This window comes from Acomys minous, assembly GCF_964271855.1.
Source record: "Acomys minous genome assembly, chromosome: 17".
NCBI lineage: Eukaryota > Metazoa > Chordata > Mammalia > Rodentia > Muridae > Acomys > Acomys minous.
This window is the reverse complement of record NC_140500.1, coordinates 58,253,528-58,277,126: the sequence shown is the minus strand read 5'-3', so window position 1 is coordinate 58,277,126 and position 23,599 is coordinate 58,253,528. Positions and strand designations below refer to the sequence as shown.

General features: G+C 49.0%; 1 protein-coding gene across 4 annotated transcripts in view; it reads right to left on the bottom strand.

Annotated features, from left to right (window-relative positions):
• SFXN5 (sideroflexin 5) overlaps window positions 1-23,599 on the bottom strand; it is a 122,550-nt gene that overhangs the window by 58,064 nt on the left and 40,887 nt on the right. For 2 of the 4 annotated variants that reach the window (XM_084766180.1, XM_084766178.1), the window contains exons 4-7: window positions 20,610-20,636; window positions 20,058-20,112; window positions 17,783-17,808; window positions 684-737 (exon numbers count right to left, since the gene is read on the bottom strand). In XM_084766180.1, the coding sequence (XP_084622306.1) occupies window positions 684-737; window positions 17,783-17,808; window positions 20,058-20,112; window positions 20,610-20,636 (162 nt within the window). Of the gene's footprint in view, window positions 1-683; window positions 738-17,782; window positions 17,809-19,568; window positions 19,686-20,057; window positions 20,113-20,609; window positions 20,637-23,599 lie in introns of all 4 variants that reach the window. The other 2 variants (XM_084766177.1, XM_084766179.1) reach the window with 2 other exon arrangements.

Genomic DNA, 23,599 nt, shown 5'->3' with positions numbered 1-23,599 from the left:
TCCATGGAGTACCCCACCTGCACTCCTGCTAGAAGTCATGGGAAACTGTCTCGAGATGTACATAAAGATAGGGACACTGGGGTGACTTTTAGGTGAGCATGGATGCTTGAGGTGTGTGTGGGGGATACAGTGCTAAGATGCTGATACCACTTGGATCCAAGATCTGAATGTACGAACTGTCCCAAAAGAATCCAGAAGCTAGTGGAGTTCGCCTCCTTATATGACCCCTCTTTACCTGCCAGAGGCTCTCTCAGGACCAGCAGGTTCCTTACTGGTTAGCAAGACCAGGTTTAGGTGACGCTGATATCAGAAAGAGGCTATAGGCCTGTGGCCACTGGCCACGGGTCAAGCAACCAGTGGGCAGAATGAGAGCCCACTACCATGCCACCATGTTCCAGGTGAGGGTACCTGGCACCTTCATCCCTTCCATCTGAAGGTTAAGGTGACACAAGATGGCTGGCATCACACTGAGGTGTTGGGGGCCTTTGCAGCAGGAGCAAGGTCTTGGTGGTTTAGCGGTAAGGATGGGGGGGAGGGGAGAACACTTGACCCAGGGGCCTAAATGAAGCAGGAGACAGTGGGAGGAGAAAGTTCCATACCAGTGTGTGTGTGTGTGTGTGTGTGTGTGTGTGTGCGCGCGCGCGCGCGCGCGCGCCTGCCTGTGCCTCTGCACAGACTCTTACCTGCCAGAAGACAGTGGATGCCAGCGTCTGGTTGGGCAAGAGAAGACCCACCACCTAAGAAAGGGAGAGAGGTAGGTTGAGGAAGGCAACAGAGAAGCCCAATACTTTTGTTTTGCCTTTTTTGAGACAGAGTCTTACTATATCCAGGCTGACCTGCAATGTGCTATGTAGCCCAGGCTGGCTTTGAAGTCATAGCAAACCTCCTGCCTCAGCCCCTTGAGAGCTGGGATTATAGGTGTGTACCACCACCCCACGAGTTTGCAAAGCAAAACTATATAGCTGTGGACATGAGGGAACTGAAACTGTGTGGACACTAATAGGTCTCATGTGCATGTGCACAGCGACACCCACAGTGAGACTGGGCATAATAAAAACAAATGCAGTGCAGAATTATATTATAATCCTGTTTATATAAAAGATATAGTTGTCTAACACACACACACACACACACACACACACACACACACACACACACACACACGTGTGCATGTAATTAGCAGGATTAGCTGTGGATTTCCATGAAAGTCATTGCAGACCACCTTCTCATAGTTTTATGACTTCTGCCTTTTTCTTTTTTTATTAATTCATTCATATTACATCTCAATTGTTATCCCATCCCTTGTATCCTCCCATTCCTCCCTCCCTCCCATTTTCCCCCTACTCCCCTCCCCTATGACTGTTCCTGAGGGGGACCTCCTCCCCCTGTATATGCTCATAGGGTATCAAGTCTCTTCTTGGTAACCTGCTATCCTTCCTCTGAGTGCCACCAGGCCTCCCCATCCAGGGGATGTGGTCAAATATGGGGCACCAGAGTTCGTGTGAAAGTCAGTCCCCATTCTCCACTCAACTGTGGAGAATGTCCTGTCCACTTCTGCCTTTTCTTAACGATCGATTTTATTTATTTCCATAATTGGAGCAATAAAAGCAAGTGAGCAGACAAAAGAAACCCCACCCATTCTCCTTGAGTAGACTGAACCCTTTTCCCATTGGATTTTTTGTGAGAATTAGATAATCTCAAAGTCTGTCAAGGGATAATTCCTACATAAAATTTTGGGAAGCGTGTCATCACTAAGCCTTCATCAAGAGGGAGGTGACAACTGTGGTTAACCAAATGACTGGGACACCGGAGCTTAGACTGGCAGTTAGACTGTGCCTCAGGGTAACGTGCTAAAGGCCTACTCTGTGAAGGCACCACGAAGCTCATCCCTGAGTTATTAGTGGGTACAGCACCTTTGAAATGCCCATTTCTAGCCATGTCCCCTCATGCACGCTCTCTGCCTCTTGTGTCCAGGAGGTGAGCTGCTCTGCTCAGCCATGGCTACGCTCCCTGCCACATGCTCTGCCTCATAACATGCCTAGAGGCAACGGAACCAACCCACCAGGACTGAGACCTCTGAAGCCGTGAGCCAAATTAAACCTGCTTTTCCTGGACCTTGTACTCTGTTACAGCAGTAAGAAGCCAACATGCTGACTGACTGACTGGATAAACAAATACACTGAGCACGGTTGGAGACCCATTATGCCTCAATCCCAAATAGCACTTGGATCTAGACTTGCTGGCTGCCTCATAAAAACATCTTATTTATGTATATGTGTTTTTGTCTCAGTGTACATTTCTGTGCATGGAGGCCAGGAGAGGGCACTGGATCCCTAGAGCTGGAGTTATAGGTGATTTGAGTTACTTGATGTGGTGCTGGGAACTGAACTCAGGACCTCTGACAGAGGAACAAGTGTTCTTAACCACCTAGTCAGTGGTCCTCAACCTTCCTAATGCTGCGGCCCTTTAATACAGTTCCTCCTGCTGTGGTGACCTTCAACCATAAAATTAGTTTTGTTGCTACTTCACAACTGCAATTTTGCTACTGCTATGAATCGTAATGTAAATATTTGTGTTTTCCAAAGACCTTAGGTGAGAGAGTCATTCAACTCCCCAAGATTGAGAACCACTGCCTTAAGACATCTCTAGCCAGGAATGGTGTGCACGCCTTTAATCCCAGCACTCAGGAGGCAGAGGCAGGTGGATCTCTGTGAGTTTGAGGCCAGCCTGGTCTACAAAGGGAGTCCAGGACAGCCAAGGCTACACAGAGAAAACCTGTCTCAAAAAAAAAAAATCTCTACACACACACACACACACACACACACACACATCCTTTTTAAGCAGTCTATGTGTCCAGGATGGCCTTGTGCTTGCTATGTAGTTTAGGATGATCTTGAACTTCCTGCCCTGCCTCTACCTCCCAGGTGATTGTAGGAAACAAAACCGTACTGGGTGCTGAGAATTGAACCCAGGGCTTTGTGGATGCTAAGCAAGCACTGAGCTACATCTCTTGCCTGAGTGTGTGTGTGTGTGTGTGTGTGTGTGTGTGTGTGTGTGTGTGTGTGTGTGTGTCTGTCTGTCTGTCTGTCTGTCTGTCTGACTGACTGTGTCATTCACGAATTTGGAGGTCAGAGGACAACTCTTTGAAGCCGATTTTCCGATTTTCCTTTTCCATCTTGCTCTGAAACACAGTCTCTGTGCCTGCCATGCATACTCCAGGCCAACCAGCCCATGAGCTCTGGGCGATTCTCCTGCCTCCACTTCCCATCACGCTATGGAAATGGTTAGATTATAAACATACACTGCTGTCTCCAGCTTTTCTCATGGGTTACATGGATCCAGACTCAAGGATCTGAACACAGCTCACCAGGCTTACACAGCATGCACTTTACCCACTGAGTGTCTCCCTGGCCCTTCCCCTGGCTTTTGAGACAGGGCCTGATACGTGGCTCAGGCTATGAACTTCCTATGTGCCTGAGGATGATCTTGAACTCCTGACCATCCTGCCTCCACCTCGCACAGGGCTGGCTTACAGGCATGTACTAGCACGCCTGGCTGATCTTGACACTGGCTGTACCTTGTGTGAGTCTCTTAAGTTTACCTTTGGAACGTTTGTGTGCAGAGCAACATCTACCAGGCATGGCTGCATATGGGGAAAATGTGCACAGCCATCCACATATTGACTTATTTATTATTCCTGTAGATAAAATGGCTCTTTGGCAAGAATGCCTGCAAGGAACAAGTATAAACATTCAATACTACGCAGTAAATCAAATTCTAGACATCCTTAGCAGCATTAGTAAATCATGTTTTAAACATTAAAATGTTTTAAAACAGCGAGCACACACACACATTTATATTTGTTGGCCCATATCAGTTTGAATAAAATTATATAATGTAAAGCCATTTTCCACAGCTCCATGAGGAGCTACACGAAGGGTTCTTCTTCCAGGATGAAATCTCCACTTGATTCTTTTGTGCAGTGGCCACTTAGGACACTGGGCTGAAATCTAAGTCAGGAGACCTTGGGCCTCAGCTGCATCTCTTGAGACTCACGATTCTGTCTGGAGTTGGACTTTTATATCCTAAAAGGAAAAGGACCGACCTTGAAGGTCCTAGCTCAGTCCCACACACTCACCCCACCCCAGTGTGCTGTATCATGTGTGTATAGGATATGTACGTGTGCACATGTGTGTACATGCATGTGGAGGCCAGAGGGAGATGTAGAATGTATTCCTCAATCACCTTCCATCTGTGTTTATTATTGTTTTGTTTTGTTTTTCTCCGAGACAAGGTTTCTCTGTGTAGCCTTGGACTTTGTAGACCAGGCTGGCCTTGAACTCACAAAGATCCGCCTGCCTCTGCCTCTCAAGTACTAGGATTAAGGTGTGTGGCACCACGGCTGGCTTTATTATTTATTTTTAATGTACATGTACAGGTGTTTTTGTCTATATGTGTATCTGTGCATCACTTACATACAGTGCCTACAGATGCCAGGAAAGGGTGTTGGCTCTCCTGGGGCTGGAGTTACAGACAGTTGTGAGTTGCCACGTGCTGGGAACCTAACCCAAGCTCTTTGCAAGTGCAGCCAATGTGCCTAACCACTGAGCCATCTCTAACACCCACAACCTTTATGCTTGGATACAGGCTCTCACTGAAACTGAAGCTCTGGCTGGCTACCTGTGTCCACACCACTCCTCCACCAGGATGCTAGGGTTATAGGTACACACCACTGTGGCCGGATCTTTCTATGGGTTCTGGGGGGAACCGAACTCGGGTCTCCATGCTTGTGTAGCAGGTTTGCAGATTTAGCCATCTACACTCTCCCTCGGCTCAGTTTAAAAGTCTCTTCTGGGTTCCAACTGTCTGGAGAGATGACCCACCCTCTATGAGGCGCCTACAAAGTGCAGTGTCTCCCAAGGGACCCAGGCGCTTTTCCTTGTGTGACCTCTAGTCAATGCAAAGAGAAACTGTACCTAAGCCTAGAGGGATAGAGGAAAGATGAAGTGCGGGTGGGGTGTCTGTGTGTCACATATTTATACACGAGCACATGAACGGCCACCTCTAAAAAGCTGGGGCAATTTATACTGTCCATGGAGGAGTGTTCGGTGCCCTTCCCCCGCAACCCCGCCCCCGTGGTTTATACAATATCACATTGCAGACTATGCAATACATCCCCCACCCCCAAATCCCAACTTCCTGAATGGTGCTTAAGCCACCAACAACGTCCTCAGACACCATTACCTGGGGCTCACCAGGCACCTGCTGTCCAGGATGGTCCCTGCATTTTGAACAGTGGCAATCCTTCACTAAATTGCCTCAGAGATACTTTCTGATTTCTGAGTCAGAGGTCTCATGTCCGAGCAGCTGGTTTACATCTGTCTTGCAGACCCTGGGCCACTTTCCTGTGTCTGACCATTAAGAAACCTAGGCCAGGGTCAGCAAGATGGCTCAGTGGGTAAACTGTTGGCCACACAAGTCTGACAACCTGACTTTCATGCCTAAAAGCCACACTCTGGCTCCTCAGAGTTGTCTTCAGACCTCCACACATACATGGTGTTATGCGTGTGTCCATGGAGGAGTGTTCAGCACCCTTCCCCTGCTCCCCCGCCCCGTGGTTTATACAATATCACATTGCAGACTATGCAATACACCAATAATAATAACAGTAACAAGAAGAAATAAATAAAACAAAAAGAAGCTCCGGCCGGCCGGCTTCCTCTGCCCACGGCTCGCATGGCTACAGACCCACACTGCTCATGACCTGTGCCCGTTCCCAACCTCGACCTCATCGCCTTCCCTTCCTTAGCCATCCTTTTTATCTTTACCCATTTTATCCTGCAGTGTGAATGTTTAAAAATGACATGCAATCTTTTCTAGAACAATCCAGAGCCCCAGATACACTCATACCTAGGCTATGTCAAACATGTTCCCACTGCACGTGACTGACTGGAAAGTGTTTGGCTGTGCTGGGCAACCCTTGCTGCCTGCCATCCACAAACCTGGTGTCCACGCCAGCGCCTCAGACCACTGACACTTCCCCAGGCCTTTCTTAAAGAGATCACCTTGTCGGCTGACCTTGCCAAGTATGTGTCACTTTTGGTAATAAGGACCCTATAAAACAGAGATGACCTTCCATGTTTTGCTGAGGCTTTGAGATGTACAAGGAGTCTACCCAAGCCTTTCTAGCAAATTCCAGAGCCAGCTCTCTCAATCTTTAGCTTGGCATTCTGGTTCTGATTTTAGGGTACTCCTCCAGCTTGTCTCAATGAGCACAAAGGAAGAGGGGGGTTCAGTTACCACTTAGCCTGTTGATGGGGCATACTATATATAGTGTGCTCTGAGGCTTCTAGCAACAGCAGGGGCGGGGAGTGGGGGGCTTACACGGTCCTCGTGATGGTTAATCATTGTCAACTTAATCGATTGAGTTGAGGATGACTCACACCTCAGGGTGTTTCACGATGGAGTCCATCAAGATTTAACAGCCCTATCCCATGGACTGGAGCCCCGAACTGAATAAAACGTAGAGAGCCAGACTGGCACATGCATTCGTCTCAGCTTCCCGAGAAGGAGTGTAATGTGACCGCTTTAATGCCCGAAGCCATGACTTCTCACCATGCGGGACCGTGTCCTCAAACTACGAGCCCAAACCAAACCCTTGTTTACTAACATTGTGCCCACCAGGCATTTTGTCACATCGAAGAGATATTAACTAAAACACTCCCTAATCACAAAACACAAAGACTGGACAAGACAGAAAAAATAGCTAGACTGGTCAACGAGGCCCACGGGAGTGAGCAAGGCTGAAGGTCGTTAACGTTCAAACAGGACTTTCGGAAGGCCAGGCTTGACCATTAGCAAAGAGAGATCCATTTCTGCACTCACATGTGTGTGAGTGCATGTGCATGCACATCTGTGTGTGTTTGTGTATGTGTGACAAGAGCCAGGCAGCTGAGGCAGCGGGGACAACAGGGCCATTGGCCCGACTGAGGAGAATGTCCCAGAAATTGGCCAAAGACAATCTGGAAAGGGTAAGGATAGGAGACCGTGGGCACCAAAGAGCCATCTGGGGTCTGAGGCGGGTGCTCTAGGACCCTGCCCTCTGGGTCCCTGTGGCCAGGCAGAGCCCAGAGCGCACGATGCCAGCCTTGCTCCCTATTAGGCAAAGCACGGTACCATCTGTATGGTCCCAGGAGCAAGAGCAGGCGTTTTATAACTTCCTTTTCTTTTTCAGTCTACATTAAAAATAAATGTTCCCTTCAGCGCTCAGATGTATATCTCTGGTGCAACCTGCCCACATTCCCTCCTGCTGCCCTTTCCAGAACATGGCAGGGGAAGGGAAGGAAGAGATGGAGAGAGGGAGCCAGTCCACCCGGCTGATGCCAGTGCATCACACCTCTCCCAAGAGGGAAGCGCGGCAGGCACGGCCACACATGGTAGAGAGTGCCCAGAATGCATGGGGGACCAGGGAAAGTGGAAGTAGAGGAAGCGGGAGCCAGCAGCCAGGCTTTCTTCCCGCCCCCACCCTCCCGCGCTGCAGGACCTTGGCCAAGTCACACATCCCGTCTTTGCATTTATAGTTCATGCAGTGGCTGGAGTCCGTCCTCCCCCCCCCCCCCGTCTCTCCTCCCCCTCCCCCCTCCCCCCCCCAGCTGCTGCGCCTCCAGCCCTTCAGTGGCTGCCCTCTCTGCACATCTGTACCTCCCGTCATGTGTCCTGCTGCAGGTTATCAGATGCTGGGGCCAAGACTGACCTAGCTTAACTTACTTGAGTTCGTTACACTCGTCTTCACCTGTTAAATAAAGAACTGCCCCGGCATCTCACAGGAGAGGCAGGAGAGGCAGAAAGGCACAGACAGAACCTGGCGCAGTGTCTGGCACATGCTCCCGGATATCGGGTGGTGGTGTCATCCCTCCTCCAGTTAGTTCCTCCTCTGTCAGTCACTCACACACACACACACACACACACACACCCTTTCTTTGACCCCCACAGCCTGCACCTCACAATTGAGCATCATCTTAAAAGACAAATCTTTGTGTGTGTGTGTGTGTGTGTGTGTGTGTGTACATGTATGTGTTCGTGCGTGTGCGCATGCATGTACAAGCCTCTGGAGGCTGAGAGGAGCAGACCATAGACACACAACAAGGATCGGAACCTCCTCCAGAGGCTGACCCCAGCTAACTAAGAGTTCCTAAGAACGTGTGCCCTGGACCATGGCACGACTGCACCGTCAGTAACTGGTCCAGGGACACCCCATGCAGAGCGATGCTGCTGCAGGGACCGTGAAGAGAACCCCCTGCACTGCCATCTTCACTCGTGCCATTGGCTCCCAAGCAACCTTGCTCAGCACCCCACTCTCCTGACTCTGGGGCCAAAGAGAGACAATTTGTGCTGCTCTAAAGACAGAATAGGGGCTAAAGAGATGGCTCAGAGGTTAAGAGCACTGACTCCTCTTCCAGAGGTCCTGAGTTCAATTCCCAGCAACCACATGGTGGCTTACAGCATCTATAATGTGATCTGGTACCCTTTTCTGACCTGCAGGTGTACATGCAGGCAGAATACTATATACATAATAATTAATAAATAAATTAAATCTTAAAAAAAAAAGGCAGAATAGGGAATGGATGAGTAGCTCCCATCTGGAAAATGGTTCAAAAGAAAACCGGCATCCTTATTCCATCTCTCTTTCAGTGTCCTACAGCTGGGGATAGACAATTTTTTTTGGGGGGGGTGGGGGCTGTTTTGTTTTATTGTTTGCTTGGTTTTTGTTTTTCAAGATGGGGTTTGTCTGTACAGCCCTGGCTGTCCTGGAACTCTCTCTGTAGACCAGGCTGACCACAAACTTATAGCAATCTGCCTCCACCTCCCAAGTGCTCTGGGATTAAAGGTGTGCACCACTACCGCCTGGCTGACAAGTTAGTTTTTAAAGATTTATTGTATTTGTATTTACATGTATACATGTGGGCATGTGCACATGAGTACAGGTGCCCAAAGAGGCTAGATAAAGGCTTTAGATCCCCTGGAGACTGAGTTAAAGGCAGTCGTGAGCTGCCCAGTGTGGGTGCTAGGAACTGAACTCAGGTCCCCTGGAAGAGCAGCCGGTTCTGACAGTTAGCCACTGAGCCATCTCTTGAGCCCAAACAAGTCCTAGTCTGGGAAAACAGCACCTCAAACATCTCTGTCTTCTGGCCAGGAGTTTACCTGAGCTGCTATAGTTAGGGGTGGAGGAGGGCACGGACCAGGCAGGGCAGCAATAATTGGCCTTAGAGGGACCAGAGCAGCCCCTAGCCTTGCCATTCCCACAGCACTCTCAGTGATGGAAAGACTTTGGGTATGTGTGCTCGTGTGTGTGTGTGTGTGTGTGTATGTGTGTGTGTGCTCGTGTGTGTGTATGTGTGCTCATGTGTGTGTGTGTGTGTGTGCTCATGTGTGTGTGTGTGTGTGTGTATGTGTGCTCATGTGTGTGTGTGCTTGTGTGCACGCGTGTGTGTGTGTGTGCTCGTGTGTGTGTGTGTGCGCACACGCGTGTGTGCGTGTGTATGGGGTGCTGGAGAGATGGCTCAGCAGTTAAGTGCACGTGTTCTTGCAGAACACTAGCCTTCTGTTTCCAGCATCTACACAGTGCCTCACAACTGTCTGTAACTCCAGTTATAAGGGATCTGACGCCCTCTTCTGACTTCAGTGGGCAGTGCACGGATATACACGCAGGTAAAACACATGCATAAAACTGAAATTAATAAATGTAAAAGGCAGGGCACTGGGGAGATGGCTCGGTCAGTAGATTGCCCACTGTGCAAGCATGAGGACCTGAGTTGGATCCGTAGCACTCACATAAAGGGTGGCGGCAGCAGCACGTGCTTGTAATCGCATCACTGAGGAGGTGGAGACAGGAGGGGCCTGGGGGCTTGCTGGCCAGCCATCCTAGACGGCTGGCCAGCTCCAGGTCCAGGGAGAGACACGGTCTCAAGGAGAAAAGTGGGCAGCAATTAAGGAAGACACCTGATGTGGATCTCTGGCCTCCAAACCATGTCTGTACACCAGCGTGTGAATGTGTATGTACACACACACACACACACACACACACACACAAGATCTAACTATTGGGAGGTGAAACATTTGTTGAGCTTCACCACAGAGCACCACCAAATTATCCCAAGTGTCCCTCTACGCTCCACTCCACGTCACTCAGCTCAGCATCCCTTGCCGTTCGTTACGCGGGTCTCCACTCAGGTCAGGCTCCCAGCACTGCCCCCTTCCTCCCTCCATTCACCTCGTTTGCACGGTCTGTTTCCCCAGAACTATCCTCGGCTTTGGAGGGGAGAAGCGAGGGCACTCACACCCCTCACTGGTGCAGTACCACCTGTCTTTTGATCCCTTTCCTTCCTTACCCCCAACACACCCTCAACCGCTCTCTCTCACAGACCTGCCACAGCTGGGGTACCCAACAACTTGCTTTTTTTGTGTGTTTTTTTGTGCTCCTTGTGTTTTGCCTCCATCTTCTGATTTATATGGCTAGTTATCTGAAAGGTAACACTTCGTTGTATCAGGGTGCAGCTATTATTTAATGCAGTGGTCCTCAACCTTCCTAAGGCTGCAACTGGACTGACACCTCTTGCATGGCAGGGATGGGGCCAAAATGCCTGCTATCTGGTGATGCTGGAAGTGGGCACGGGAGAGCTGGGATTGGGATTAGGATACAGGAGAAAGCCGTTTGGGTTAAGGAGGACTCAGGATGCTGAGAAAGGCATGGGTGACATAAATTAACCCCTTTGCCTCTCACACACAGCGGGCATTCAGGGACCTCATCAGCACCTTCTGCGTTCCTGGTTTCTATGCTCATGGGAGCATCTAGGACAATAAGCGAAGGCTCGGACTGTAACCCAAGTGCACAGTAGCCAGGAAGGCACCTTAGTCGGTGGAGCACTTGTCCAAGATGCACAGGGCTCTGGTACCATGCCCAGCACTGTGTAAACCAGGTGCGGCAGCACAAACCAGAATCCTAGCACATAACTAGATTGATTGATTGATGACGGTCTGGACCCTTCATCCTTCTGAGATTTGAAACGTCCACACTGGATGGGGTTGCGGAGCTGAGAAAGGGAGTGCAAACATTCCCAGGGAGACTTAGGCCCATGAGGGACCCAGCCCCTGGCATGTGAGGGCTGCAGGGCACAGGCAGAAGACTTGAACAGAGCCCAGGACAGGGAGCCTTGCCCCTTCTGCTATGGGCTCACGGGAAGGACCATGTTCCACACTACAGTGGGGGCAAGAGCTATTGACTGTAGGAAGCACCCACACAATAGGGGCTCAAAGGGGGACCCTCAAAGAATGGATACTGGGCTGCAGCAGCCGCAGAAGTGGCCTGGGCACACTGGCTTAGCATCCGTGCTTCTGTATAAATTGGGATCTTTTTGCCACACACTAAAGTGGGGGAAAGTTCCCATCTTTAAATGTTAAGCTTAAAATAAGCCCCGACACGGGTGCCAGTGGATCTGTGAAATCTGCTGACTAAACTGGCACGGGCGGCGCCTGTGAGAGAACCAGCTCGCCCCTCCGGGAGCTCTGGGGTACGGGAGTGAGGTTACTCTCAGGGTAAGCAGGAGGGCATGGGGTCGAGCCGGGACACTCATGGAGGCAGGAGGGTGCTCAGATGCGGCATCTAGAAGCTTCTCAGTTGAGGCACCTGCCAGCCTTCCTCGCCCCTTCCCTTCATCACTCAGGGGCCCAGTTCCTAGCACATTCGCTGGCACCCTCGTTTCTATTTCGGAACGCGTTCTCAGTGGCTTCTACATGCGTGTATTTCTTACTCACTCTGACCAGGGGCTTCATGAAGGTGTGGACTGGAACCTTCCAGCCCCTTTAGGACCGGTAAGGAAGGAGTGTTCAGGGTTGTCGGGCCACATCAGGACAATTGGAGGGGCTCCTGCAGCTGAGGGGCATCAGACTTCAGGTGGAAGTGCTGGGGAAGCAGACATGTTCCTTCCATATAAGGTAAGGCTGTGATCTGGTGGTGGCGGGAGTCAAGAGTGGGACCCGTGAGATGTGTCACGTGCAAGCACGGGGACGGGATGCCGTGGGTTCTCCATAGGCACGGGCTCAACTGGAGACTTACCTCTGACCCACTAGTGTGACTCTTGGGACATGGCTTTCTGGAACTCAGAAGCAGGTCAGCTGCTGGGTGGTCTCCTGGGACATCATGTCCCAAGCCATGCTGACTGTTCTGCCTTAGTGGAAAGGTCACGCTGCTCTTGTGAAGGGTTCTGTCTCCACACCGTGTGCTAACTCTGGTTCTTGTGCACGGACTCTGGCCCATACTGCATACTTGCCTTCACAGTACACAGCCTACAGCGATGGAGGTCCGCATTCAGGCCTGGATCCCTACAATAGTGGGTTTGTCTGGGGTGTGAGGGGACGATCTCAGTAGCACTATACAGTGAAACCCTGTCTCAAAACAAATACACACACACACACACACACACACACACAAAAAAAAAAAAAAAAAAAAAAAAAAAAAAAAAAAACCACACCACCAGAAAACAGCTATAGCTCTTAGCGTTGTTGATTTGATCTGGCTGAGGCCAGCCTCTGACTGCTAAACTCCACCTGGTCTCTTAGTGGGTCATGAGCCCATATCTACCTGTGAGTGGCCAGCTCAGATGCCCAGGTCTCTGGTTTGACATTTGCCAAATGACGTACCGACCAACGTAAATGTTTATAAAAAGCATTATTTCAGAGCTGAAGAGATGGCTCAGTTGGTGAAGTGCTTGCCTTAAAAAAGCTTGAGGACCTGGGTTCAATCCCACCGGAAGCCACTTTAAAAAGAAGTGGGGTCTGGAGTGTGGTGACACGTGCTTGTCTCAGCACAGGGGAAGTGGGAGCAGGAGGATCCTTGGGGTTCAGGGGCCAGCCTAGCCTGCTTGGTGAGTTCCAGGCCAGTGAAGGATTGTGTCAAACGCAAGATGGATTGCACCCGAGGATCAACACTTGAGGCTGTCTTCTGACCTATACATACACACCCTTGCACGCACACACACACACACACACCGAGACACATGCGGAAACAAAAGATGACCATGACAGGCTCTTACGTGCCTACCTATTAACTATTCCACCCCTCTTTTTCATTCATAAAAATCTCTGTATGATTGAGAATCAACTATATAACAGCTAAACTCCCCCATGAAATGCCACTGTTGTATGGGACTCCCAAGAAGACTCCGCGAAAACAGATGACTCAGTTGTGAGATATTTCACTCTTTCCCTCTCTATCCTCTTCGAAATATGCCTATGACTAGATTCCAGCAGCCATCACGTGGGCTGTGAGGTGACATGTACAATAGAAACCCCACACTGAGAATGAACGACGGAAATGGACGCCAGGGTCCTGGTGGCCCCGGGCAAGCCCTTCTACCCACACCCGAACTTCCTTGACATTCGAGATAAATCATGTTATTTAAGCCACTGTTACTCTGAATTTCCTACACCATGCAGATGATCTCCCACATAACTGATAAAACCACAATAAGTTCTAAATGACAGATTTACAGATGTCATGTTCTCTGAACATAAGATTAAGCTATAATAATAACAACAACAAATTAACACGTTTGAAAAAGGAATCACTTATTCTAACTTAAGGGGCCTAGAGAGGCCTCAGCAGTTAGGAGCAGGTGCTGCTCCTGCGCAGGACCCAAGTTCAGTCCCCAGCCCATACTAGATGGTTAACAATCACTTGTGACCATAGCTACGGGGAAATCTGACACCTCTGGTCTCCATGGCCACACAGGCACGGTCATGGACACACACACACACACACACACACACACACACACACACAATTTAAAAAGAAATCTTTTTTTTTTTATCTTAACTAAGGAGGATTCAAAATTATAATTTCAGACTTATTTGGAAAACAATAACAAGGTTACATTATGTGTCTATACACATGAAAATATACTGGTATCTTCCACAGGCACATCCCAGCCTTAAACACTTTCATTAGGAGAAAAGAATGGGCAATCAAGACACAAAGTTTTTTTTTAAAAGGCAGGCTGGGGCCTCAGAGAGATGGCTCAGTGGGTAAAGGTGCTTGCCGCCAAGACCTATAAGCTGAGCTCAAGCTTTGGAACCACCTGGTGGAAGGAGAGAAATTACTCGATCCATGTACTCTGGTGCACGCACAAATACCTCCCCTCCCTCCCACCCCCCAAGAGAGTAATAAAAACAGTTGTTTTCAGAATACCAGGCCAGCAACGTAGCTCAGTTGCTAGAGTATTTGAGCAGCACACACAAAACCTTTGTTCACACACATGAACCAGGTGCAGCGCTGCATTGCCTGTGATTTCAGAGCTCTGGAGTTGAAGGCAGGAAGATCAGAAATTCAAAGTCTCATCCTCAGCTACCTGGCCAACCTGAGCTACTATGATGGCCGTTCTACCTGCTGAAACCTTTCTTTCTTTCCTTATTTATTTATTCATTCATTTATTATGTGTACATTGTTCTGCCTGCATGTACACCTGCATGCCAGAAGAGGGCACCAGACCTCATTAAAGGTTGGTTTGTGAGCCACCATGTGGTTGCTGGGAATTGAACTCAGAACCTTTGGAAGAGCAGCCAGTGCTCTTAACCACTGAGCCACCTCTCCAGCCCTCTTTCCTTCTTCTTTATTTTCTTTTTGAGAAGTGATCTCACTGTGTTGACCTGACTGGTTTCAAACTGCAGGGCTCGAGTGATCCCCCTGCCTCAGCCTTCAGTGGAGTGCCAACTCTTAAGCATAAGCTATGGAAACCTACTCCGAAAGAGTGCTTCTACGCAATGCCTGTAGGTACACACATGACTAAAGCCTGAAGCTCAAGCCAGACTTCTAACCGAGGTGACTCTATGAAGGAGTGGGGGTTGAAGCCTGTGGTAAGGGCCTGAACTTCTAGTTTGTATTGTTTGAATTCAAAGCCAAGAAATCATTAATGCGTTGCTTGTATAAATATTAAATATTGTATGTTTACATTTTACTCTCAGTCAAGTCTCGTGTATCTTAGGGCTTTGAACTCCATGTAGTCGAAGCTGACCGTAAACTCCCAACCCTCCTGTCCCCATCTCCAAAATTCTGGGATTACAGGCAAGAGCTACCATACCCAGCATCAAAATATTCTATATATTTATATATATGTATATATATAAAACTCTTGGTGGTATTTTTGAATCCCAAAGAACATATTCATATATTACTTGTATAAAATATACATCTTTTTTCCTTTAATCCTAGAGATATTTTTGAACTCCAAAGATAAGAGAAAAATATATCAAATGATTCCCAAAGAAATGGGGGCAAAATTTACTTACAAAAGAAAACACATTTGAGCCAAATATTGCTCATGCATGAAAGGAGAAAAAAAGACATTGCCTGCAAAGCAACGATGCAGACAGTGGATGGTCCACAAGCTCCAACTGCTACTCAAAAGAGCATCCTAGCCAAACACAAAGCCTAGTAGTCATGACATCCGAGACAGCTGTGAGAGGAGTCCAAATCATTTCCAAAAACTGGGCAGGTGTATAGAGGCAAAGGCTAGAGGAAGAGAAAGCCTTGGTGGCACAGGGCTGTAATCTCAACCCTCAGGAGGCTGGCACAGGAAGATTAGGAGTTTGAGGCCAGGCTGGACTACACAGTCGAACCCATCTCAGCAGAAGCAATGCCCCAAAATGTAAATGCAGTTCTTGGTCTCTCTCAGTCCACAGGCTCCTTAGCCAACCCCATCAGACAAAAGTCCTCCAGAGCAGAGTTTGTCACCAACCCCATCAGACAAAAGTCCTCCAGGGCAGAGTTTGTCACCAACCCCATCAGACAAAAGTCCTCCAGGGCAGAGTTTGTCTTTTCTACCTTTGTGTCCCAATCTTAGTGAGAGTCCTTTATGAAATAATTGTTAGGGGAATGTGGTCTTAGAAACTTCACTTTCGTGAGAGTTTCTGCTGAAGAGCCTCTGAGCACTGGTAATAATAGTTATTCAACCAGAAAAAAAAAACAGGCCAAGTGGTGTGTTAAAACCTTTCCTGGGTGGTGAGCTCATATTTACTATTTGATTTCTTTTATATTTATAATGTTCATATATAGAATGCAACATACCTGTGCTATAAAATAATGTGAGTAAATAGTCATCACCAGGATTAGGAGGGCCCTCTTCCAAAGGGCCAATTAAAAACCAGTGAAAACAATCACTCTAATATAAATGAGGAATAAAAAAATGGGGGGAAATGGCAAAGTATAATTAAGAAGCCAGAACAAATAAGTTGAAAGCTAGGCCCAGAGTGGGGATAAAGCCAGGTGGTGATGGCAGGTGCACACCTTTAATCCCAGCACTCAGGAGGCACAGGCAGGTGGATCTCTATGAATTCGGGGCCACACTGGTCTACAGAGCGAGTTCCAGGACAGTTAAGGCTACACAGAGGAAACCCTGTCTCAAAAAAACAAAAACAAAAACAAAAATAAAACAAAACAAAAAGGGTGGGAATAAAGCCCGAGTAGGAAAGCGCTGGCTTGCAGGGGCCCCACATCCCATCCAGAGTCAGGGAAGGCCAAGACAGTGCTGCACACCTGGAATCCCAGGACTCAGCAGGTACAGGCAGGAGGAGAACCGCAAGTTCAAACCTGACCTCAACAACATATCGGGGCTAGCCTGGGCTACATAAGACTTTATCTCAAAGAATGAAAAATAGATAGAAAGATAGATAGCTCATTTGTTTTAAGCCAAATGTGATGGCTTACACTGTAATCTCGGCACCTGGGAGGCTGAGGCAGGAGGATCAAGAGTTCCAGGCCACATAGAGAAAGTGTCTCAAAGAACCAAAACAAAGCAATACTCCCCAAGGGCAGTGGGTGTGGCTCAGCGCTAAAGAATTTCGTTAGCATGCACAAGGCCTTAAGTTTGACCATAAACATTAGGGGGGGATAGTTGAATTAAAAAAAAAACATGAAATATGGTGGGGGGGAGGGGCAATAAACAAATTTCAAAATTAAAAGTGCGTATGTCTACGATGAAGCCTTTATGCACACGCGGAGGCCTAGAGGGCAACGCAACATGCACTGCACTCTGTTGCCCATGCCTCTCGCTTCCGTAAGGGATTGTGGAAGTGTTGCCTTTTCTGTACGAGCCAACAGGGACGACAGCGCGGTGTTCCTGCCGCGAAGTGAAGTGACCGGTGCGGTGAGTGACTCCTGCTTGTCACTCCCAGCGCTGCTCTCCCGGACACACAGAGCCGCACACCCATACACTATATATACTATCGCTTTGCACATTTTTAAACATGATAAAAATGACATCAGCGAGTATTACTACTGTGCTACTATTTTCCCATTCAGCACTGTTCTTCAGACTTAATCCATATTCATGGCGCAGAATACTTAACACAGGAAAGAAATCATGTGCAGGGCTAAAACCCGACTCCAAAAACCAAACAAAAAGAACACCAGAAACCCTTTCTGAATTCATCTGCAACTTCAATTTCCACAAGGTGCCCTTGTCTTCCCAACTCTCCGGTTCCTTTGGAAAACCCCCAGACGCCAATATGAGGGTCCGAGGAGCTTCCCCCACCTGGGTCCGTCTCTGTCAGACCCCTCCGGTGGAGCATTGAATGACGACAGCAAGGGAAAGGATGCGCACACCCTCTCTCCCAGCGGTGCCCCGCCCGAGACGGGAACCTAGAGCCTCTGCCAACTATTTATGAACAGTGATGCTGCCAAACGTTTGAAGCTTCCCTTTGGAAAAGAAAAGCCTTTATAGGTAAGACTTACAATTGGCGTCCCGAAAGGAATGTAACCTGCGGGTGGGGAGAGAAAAGGAGTCAGGTCCCATGGACCTTCTGGGTCTCAGGAGAGAGACCCAGAAGCCTCTGGGGCTTGCTCTGCCCCATGGCCCTGGTGAAGAAGGCCAGGACAATTACAGAGAGACACCGCAGCCTTCCCTTGACCCAGCTCTCCCCAAAGCAGAGGGCTCGCTGTCCCCCAACAGTCCCCTCGCTCTGTTCCCTAGCTCTCAAACAACTGCAGCTCCCCCCTCCCCCTCCAGAACCCAGAGGCTGGCCTGTAGGCAGAACAGCCTGTCACCAGCGGTCTTCTGAGCCATTTCCTTCCTGAGGTACAACACCCAGCCCCCAGCCCTGCAGTTCTATCTCCTAAAGAGCCCTGAGTGTTTTCCTTCTTCCTTAAGTGTTTTTTTGGGTTTTTTTTGTTGTTGTTGTTTTGTTTTGTTTCTCCTTCTTCATCTTCCATCTGAGATGGGCATGTGTTAGATGCCAGAGCTTTTAAAAGCTCTGGTGCTCTGGCTCGCCAGCCTCAGAGAGCAATAGAGAGCTGGTGAGGTTCGGCCAGGTCCCGGCCTGTGTACAAGGCGTCCACACTGCTGTCAGTGGGCAGCCTCCTGTCCCTTAGCCTCCAACTTATGCTAAACAGTCAACTGATGGGCAGGGACAAGGGACCACACTTATCTGAGTTCCGTGAAGAGCCCAGGTTCACAGGAGCCTGAGCAAACACAGCACTGTGTGCTGGCGCCACGGCTCTCCTGCGCCTCCCTCTGGGGACAGGGCCAAGTTTTTTTGTTGTTTTTTTTTGGGGGGGGGGGTGTTGGGATAAGGGGGCTGAAAGGAATGCCTGCTTTAGAAAGGACCAGAATTATAAAAGAAGGCAAGCTGGGGTGTGAGCCTGCTGTGCCAGTAGAGGGACAGTGAACAGCTCCAACTCTAGGGCCTACATGTTCGGAGCCTGTGCTGCCGAAGCCCTGCACAGCAAAGGCAGGGGCGCGTGGCAGTTCACACCATGGCATCAGGCAGCCAGGTCTTGGCTGAGTCTCTCTGAGGTCAGGCTTTCTGAGGCAGGGCATCCTCATCTGACTGAGGTCGCCTTTCCCAGCCAGGTGGAGGCCTTTCCAAGGCAGCTGACAGCATTCCTCCACATCATCCTCATGAATCAGAATAGGCACAAATGGTTCGGGAAAGATGGCAGCACACCGATGTCTGCAGAGCGACTTGGGGCCAAAGGCACATCTTCCCAGAGCTGGGGGAAGGGCCCCTATCTCAGCCTCAACTAGTTATTCTGAGCCCCAAGTGTGAAACACACAAAATAGGCCCTCTTGGAGCTGCCAGGCAGGGACTTCCTGGGTACAGAAACTCAGAGCCCCTGTGCACGTGGGCTCCACAGGACAGGAACCCTGCCTTGTGAGCACACACTGCACAAGTCTGCCCAGAAGGAAGGGTTAGTTAACAACGAGGTCAAAAGACAGTGAGTCAGTCTAAACGTTACGGCCTGGGACAGGAAGCAGGTGGTGAGAAAGAGTGCACTACAAGGGGTCAGGTGGGGCTTGGAGAAGCCAGGGCTTGCCCACAGCTGGAGGCACAAGGATGCTATTAGGGAGGGGTTTGTGAGCAGTTGGAGGCCAAGATCCACGGCAGAGGCCACAGCGCTACCCCAACCACAAGGAGGAAAGGAGAGATAGGTGTGTGCCCGGTCTAACATGGTTGCGCTAACGTGAGCACATGGGCACGTGGCAAGAGTGTGGCTGTATGCGGGACAGGCTATGGCCTTCTCTGGCGCTCTGCTGTGACTGCTGCCTCCAAATTGAGATCATCAGGAGGAAGGGAGTTCATAAGATGGAGGTACCTGAAACAACCAGGATGCTCACAAAGTTCCAAGATGCCAGAGGCTAAAAAAAAGCAGTAGACACTTGGTGACTCTCTAGGTGGCACTGTGTGTCAAATAGACATGGAGTGCCAGAGAGGCAGCTGTCATAAGCTATCACCTATGTCGGGATAGGCTTTTTGGTAATGCTCCTGCCTGAGAGCCAGCAATGTTCCTTTAAGTAACCCTAATAAAGTGGGTGGTTCACCAAAGTCTGTAAGTGGACTGTTTCCTTGGGATGCCACTAGCACCTTTCCTGGAGTGTGTACATGTTTTTTTCACGTCTTCTCAGGAAAGTTCATATGCTATCTGAGATGTGGCCATGGCTAGCTTGGCCACAGGCAGCACCACAAGCTGGGCAGAACCAGATTGGGGGGGGGGGGGCTTGGGAGCTCACCTGACATTCTGAAAGGCATGAAGATCTTCTCGTTGGTGTCCGGGTGTAGGATAGCCTGGTGGTTAGGGAGAGGAGAAGCGGAGAGAGACAAGTGGAGGTATTAAGGAGGAAACCAAGGAAGACCCTCCCACTTGTGGCTCTGTGTGTTGCCTCTGGACAATTGGTTTTGCCACTTCTCAGAATAAAAAGAAAACTCAGGCATGAGCCAAGGTCTTCCTCCTAATCCAGTCTCCCAGCCCCTGGGAACCAAGACTGGCCACTTTGAAACCTCCTTTACTCCTTGCCCGCCACACAGCAGGCACAGAATCAGATCGGCTGCACGGAAGCTGGTCCTGAGTTCCCAGGGTGTGGACATCAGGCAAGAACCCTAGCCGTCAGATGCTCAGGCCCTGGGGTGCTAGGAGAGAGGAAGGGGTGGGGAAGAGGCTGGGCACCCAGCAGCCATGGGAGGAGGTCTTCTGCTAGATCCCTGAGACAGGGAAAGGGGGGGGGGGGTCCAAAAAAGCACAGAGAAGGAGAAGAAAATAAAAAAAGAACTCAGAGCTGTATTACCTGTTTGATTTTCTGCGCACTCCAGAGCTGGAAGAAAGAGAGAGAGAGAGAATTAAAAGCTCCTTGTCGTTTAAGCTCTATGACCCATGTTTTCTTTTAATTAAAAAAAAATTTTTTTTTGTTTTTTTTGAGACAAGGTTTCTCTGTGTAACAAGCCCTGGCTGTCCTGGATTCTCTTTGTAGACCAGGCTGGCCTCGAACTCACAGAGATCCACCTGCTTCTACCTCCCCAGTGCAGGGATTACAGGTGTGTGCCACCACGCCCAGGTTAGTTTTGTTTTTTTTTTAAGATTTATTTTTTTTTATGAATACATAAGCACATATGGAAGTTTTGATAGGAATGGCCCCTACAGCTTCATAGGAAATGGCACTATCAGGAGGTGTGGCCTTGTTGGAGGAAGTGTGTCACTGTGGAGGCAGGCTCTGAGGTCACCTATGCTCAAGCTACACCCAGTGTGAGGCACAGCCTCCTTCTGCAGCCTATGGATCAAGATGCAGAACTCTCAGCTACTGCTTTAGCATGGTCATGGGGTCTCTTCACAGAGATGAAACCCTGACCAAGCGTGTTGTCTGTGTGAGTGTACACTACATGTGTGCATGCTTGTGGAGGTCTGAATAGGGTGTCAGATCCCCTGGAGTGGGAGATGCAGGCAGCTGTGAGCTGCCCGTGTTGGAGCTGGGAATTGAACTTAAGTCTTCTAGGAGAATAGCCAGTATTCTAACCGCTGAACCCCCTCTCCAGCCACCATCTATTTATTTTTGAGACAGGATATCCTGTAGCTGATGATGACCCTGACCCCTGATTCTTCTGGAGCCTCCACTTCCAGAGAATTCAGATTAAGGTGTTCCACTGTGCTTATTTCATGGGGTCCTGGGGATGGAACCCAGGGCTGTGTGTATGCTTAGGCAAGCACATAGCCCTAGCCCACTTCTTTTGTTTTGCTTTATTTTTGTTTTCTTTCTTTTTGTTAAATTCAATTTTTTAATTGGGATGTCTTCATTATGACATTTTCATATGTATATGTCATTATACCTGGCAAGTACTGTGATGTTTAACCAAAGGAATTTTGAGACAGAGCCTCTTGTAGCACAGGGTGTCCTTGAATTCTTGATCTTCCTGTCTCCTTTCCAAGGGCTGGGGTCAAAGGTGGACACCATGGTAACACATGCTTCTTGATTCAAAACACAACAAATGGACATCACATTGGATAACATCGTGGCCTGTGATAAGATATTTGATCTGTGTGCTTGTGATCTCAGGAGGTAGAAGCAGGAGGATCAGGAGTTCAAAACCAGCCTGGGATACTTGAGACCCTATCCAAAACCATTAAACAAACTGATGTTTGAAATACCTAGATGAAAACGAGCCCGGATACACAGACAATACAGAGAGAGTTCAGAGGAAATGACACAAAGAACCAGAGAGAACTTGAGAATTTTGACAACGCTGTAGTATATTCAGAGAGCTAGACACAGAGTGGTGCAAGGAAAAGGGGAGGGACAAACTCTTTCTTCCTGTCTTCTGTCCTCTTTCTCCTCTTCTTTTAACCTTCCTTTAAAAAAAAAAAAAGGCGGCACACACATTTAATCCCAGCACTTGGGAGGCAGAGGCAGTTGGATCTCTGTGAGTTCAAGGCCAGCCTGGTCTACAGAGTGAGTTCCAGGACAGCCAGGGCTATGCACAGGGAAACCTTGTCTCGAAAACCAAAACAAACAAACAAAACCCATTTATTTATGTGTATACTACATGCAAATGGGGGGCACATATGTACACATGCATGCAGGTCTCTACAGAGGCCAGACGAAGAAGGCATCAGATCCCTTGGCACTGGAGTTCTAAGCCGTTGTGTGTAGCCAGACTTTTGGTTACTTTGTGGGTTCTTTTTTCTACCACTCTTCTCCACCCTTATTCCACTCTTCCAACCCCCCCAACACTAGGTAGAAGAGAGGGAAGATTAGAGGGGCGAAGGGCGTCAATATTGCTAGACTACTTCCTGCAAGTTCCTTGCAGCAAGTTTGGTCTTCACCATAAGGATATTCACTTTCTTTACTCATCTCTTCGTGCATAACCACTTGACAAACTGCAACAACTCTACCAACAGCAACCAATAACCACCAGCACCAGCAGGAGGAGGAGGCGCTGCCACAGCCCCTCTCAGGGCTCTAGCATTTATATACCCTCTCAAGAGTCCCCAGATTTCCAAACACCATACACTTGCAGGAGCTATCAACAGTTGGCAAAAATCACGCCCCTGTCAGAGCACGAGGCAAATCATAGTCAGCTGCTGTGGACAATCTGAAGCAGCCTCATACTCACACCTGGTTATTAAAACAAAAACATATTCCCATAACATTTCTGTGGGGTTTTTGTTTGTTTGTTTGTTTGTTTTGAGTTTTTGTTTGTTTTTCGAGACAGTGTCTCTCTGTGTAGCCTTGACTGTCCTGGACTCACTTTGTAGACCAGGCTGGCCTCGAACTCACAGTGATTCACTTGCCTCTGCTTCCTGAATGCTGGGATTAAAGGCGTGTGCCACCACAGCCTGGCACATTTCTGTGTTTTTAAAGAAACCAAAATTACAAAAATTCTCTCTACAATTGTGAGCTTCCCAGTGTGGGTGCTGAGACTCAAACCCAGGTCTTCTGCAAGAGCAGCGTTAACTGTTAACTGCTGAGTCACCATCGCACCGCCATGTTTTGTTCTCCTTTTCAAAGCAATTTTACATATCCCAGGCTGCTCTCAAGCTCTTTATACAGCTGAGGATGGCCTTGAAATCCTGATCCTCCTGCCTCCACCTCCTGGGTGGACATCACACTTTGTGCAGGGTGTGGCGCATAGCTGGAAAGCACTCAACCAACTGAGCTGCATCCACAGCCAAGGCTTCTGCATCCAGGGGTTCGAACAGGTGGAGGCCAGAGGTCAACATCACATGTCTTCCATCGCACTCCACTATATATTTCTGATTCAGCTGGACTGGCTGGCCAGTGAGCTC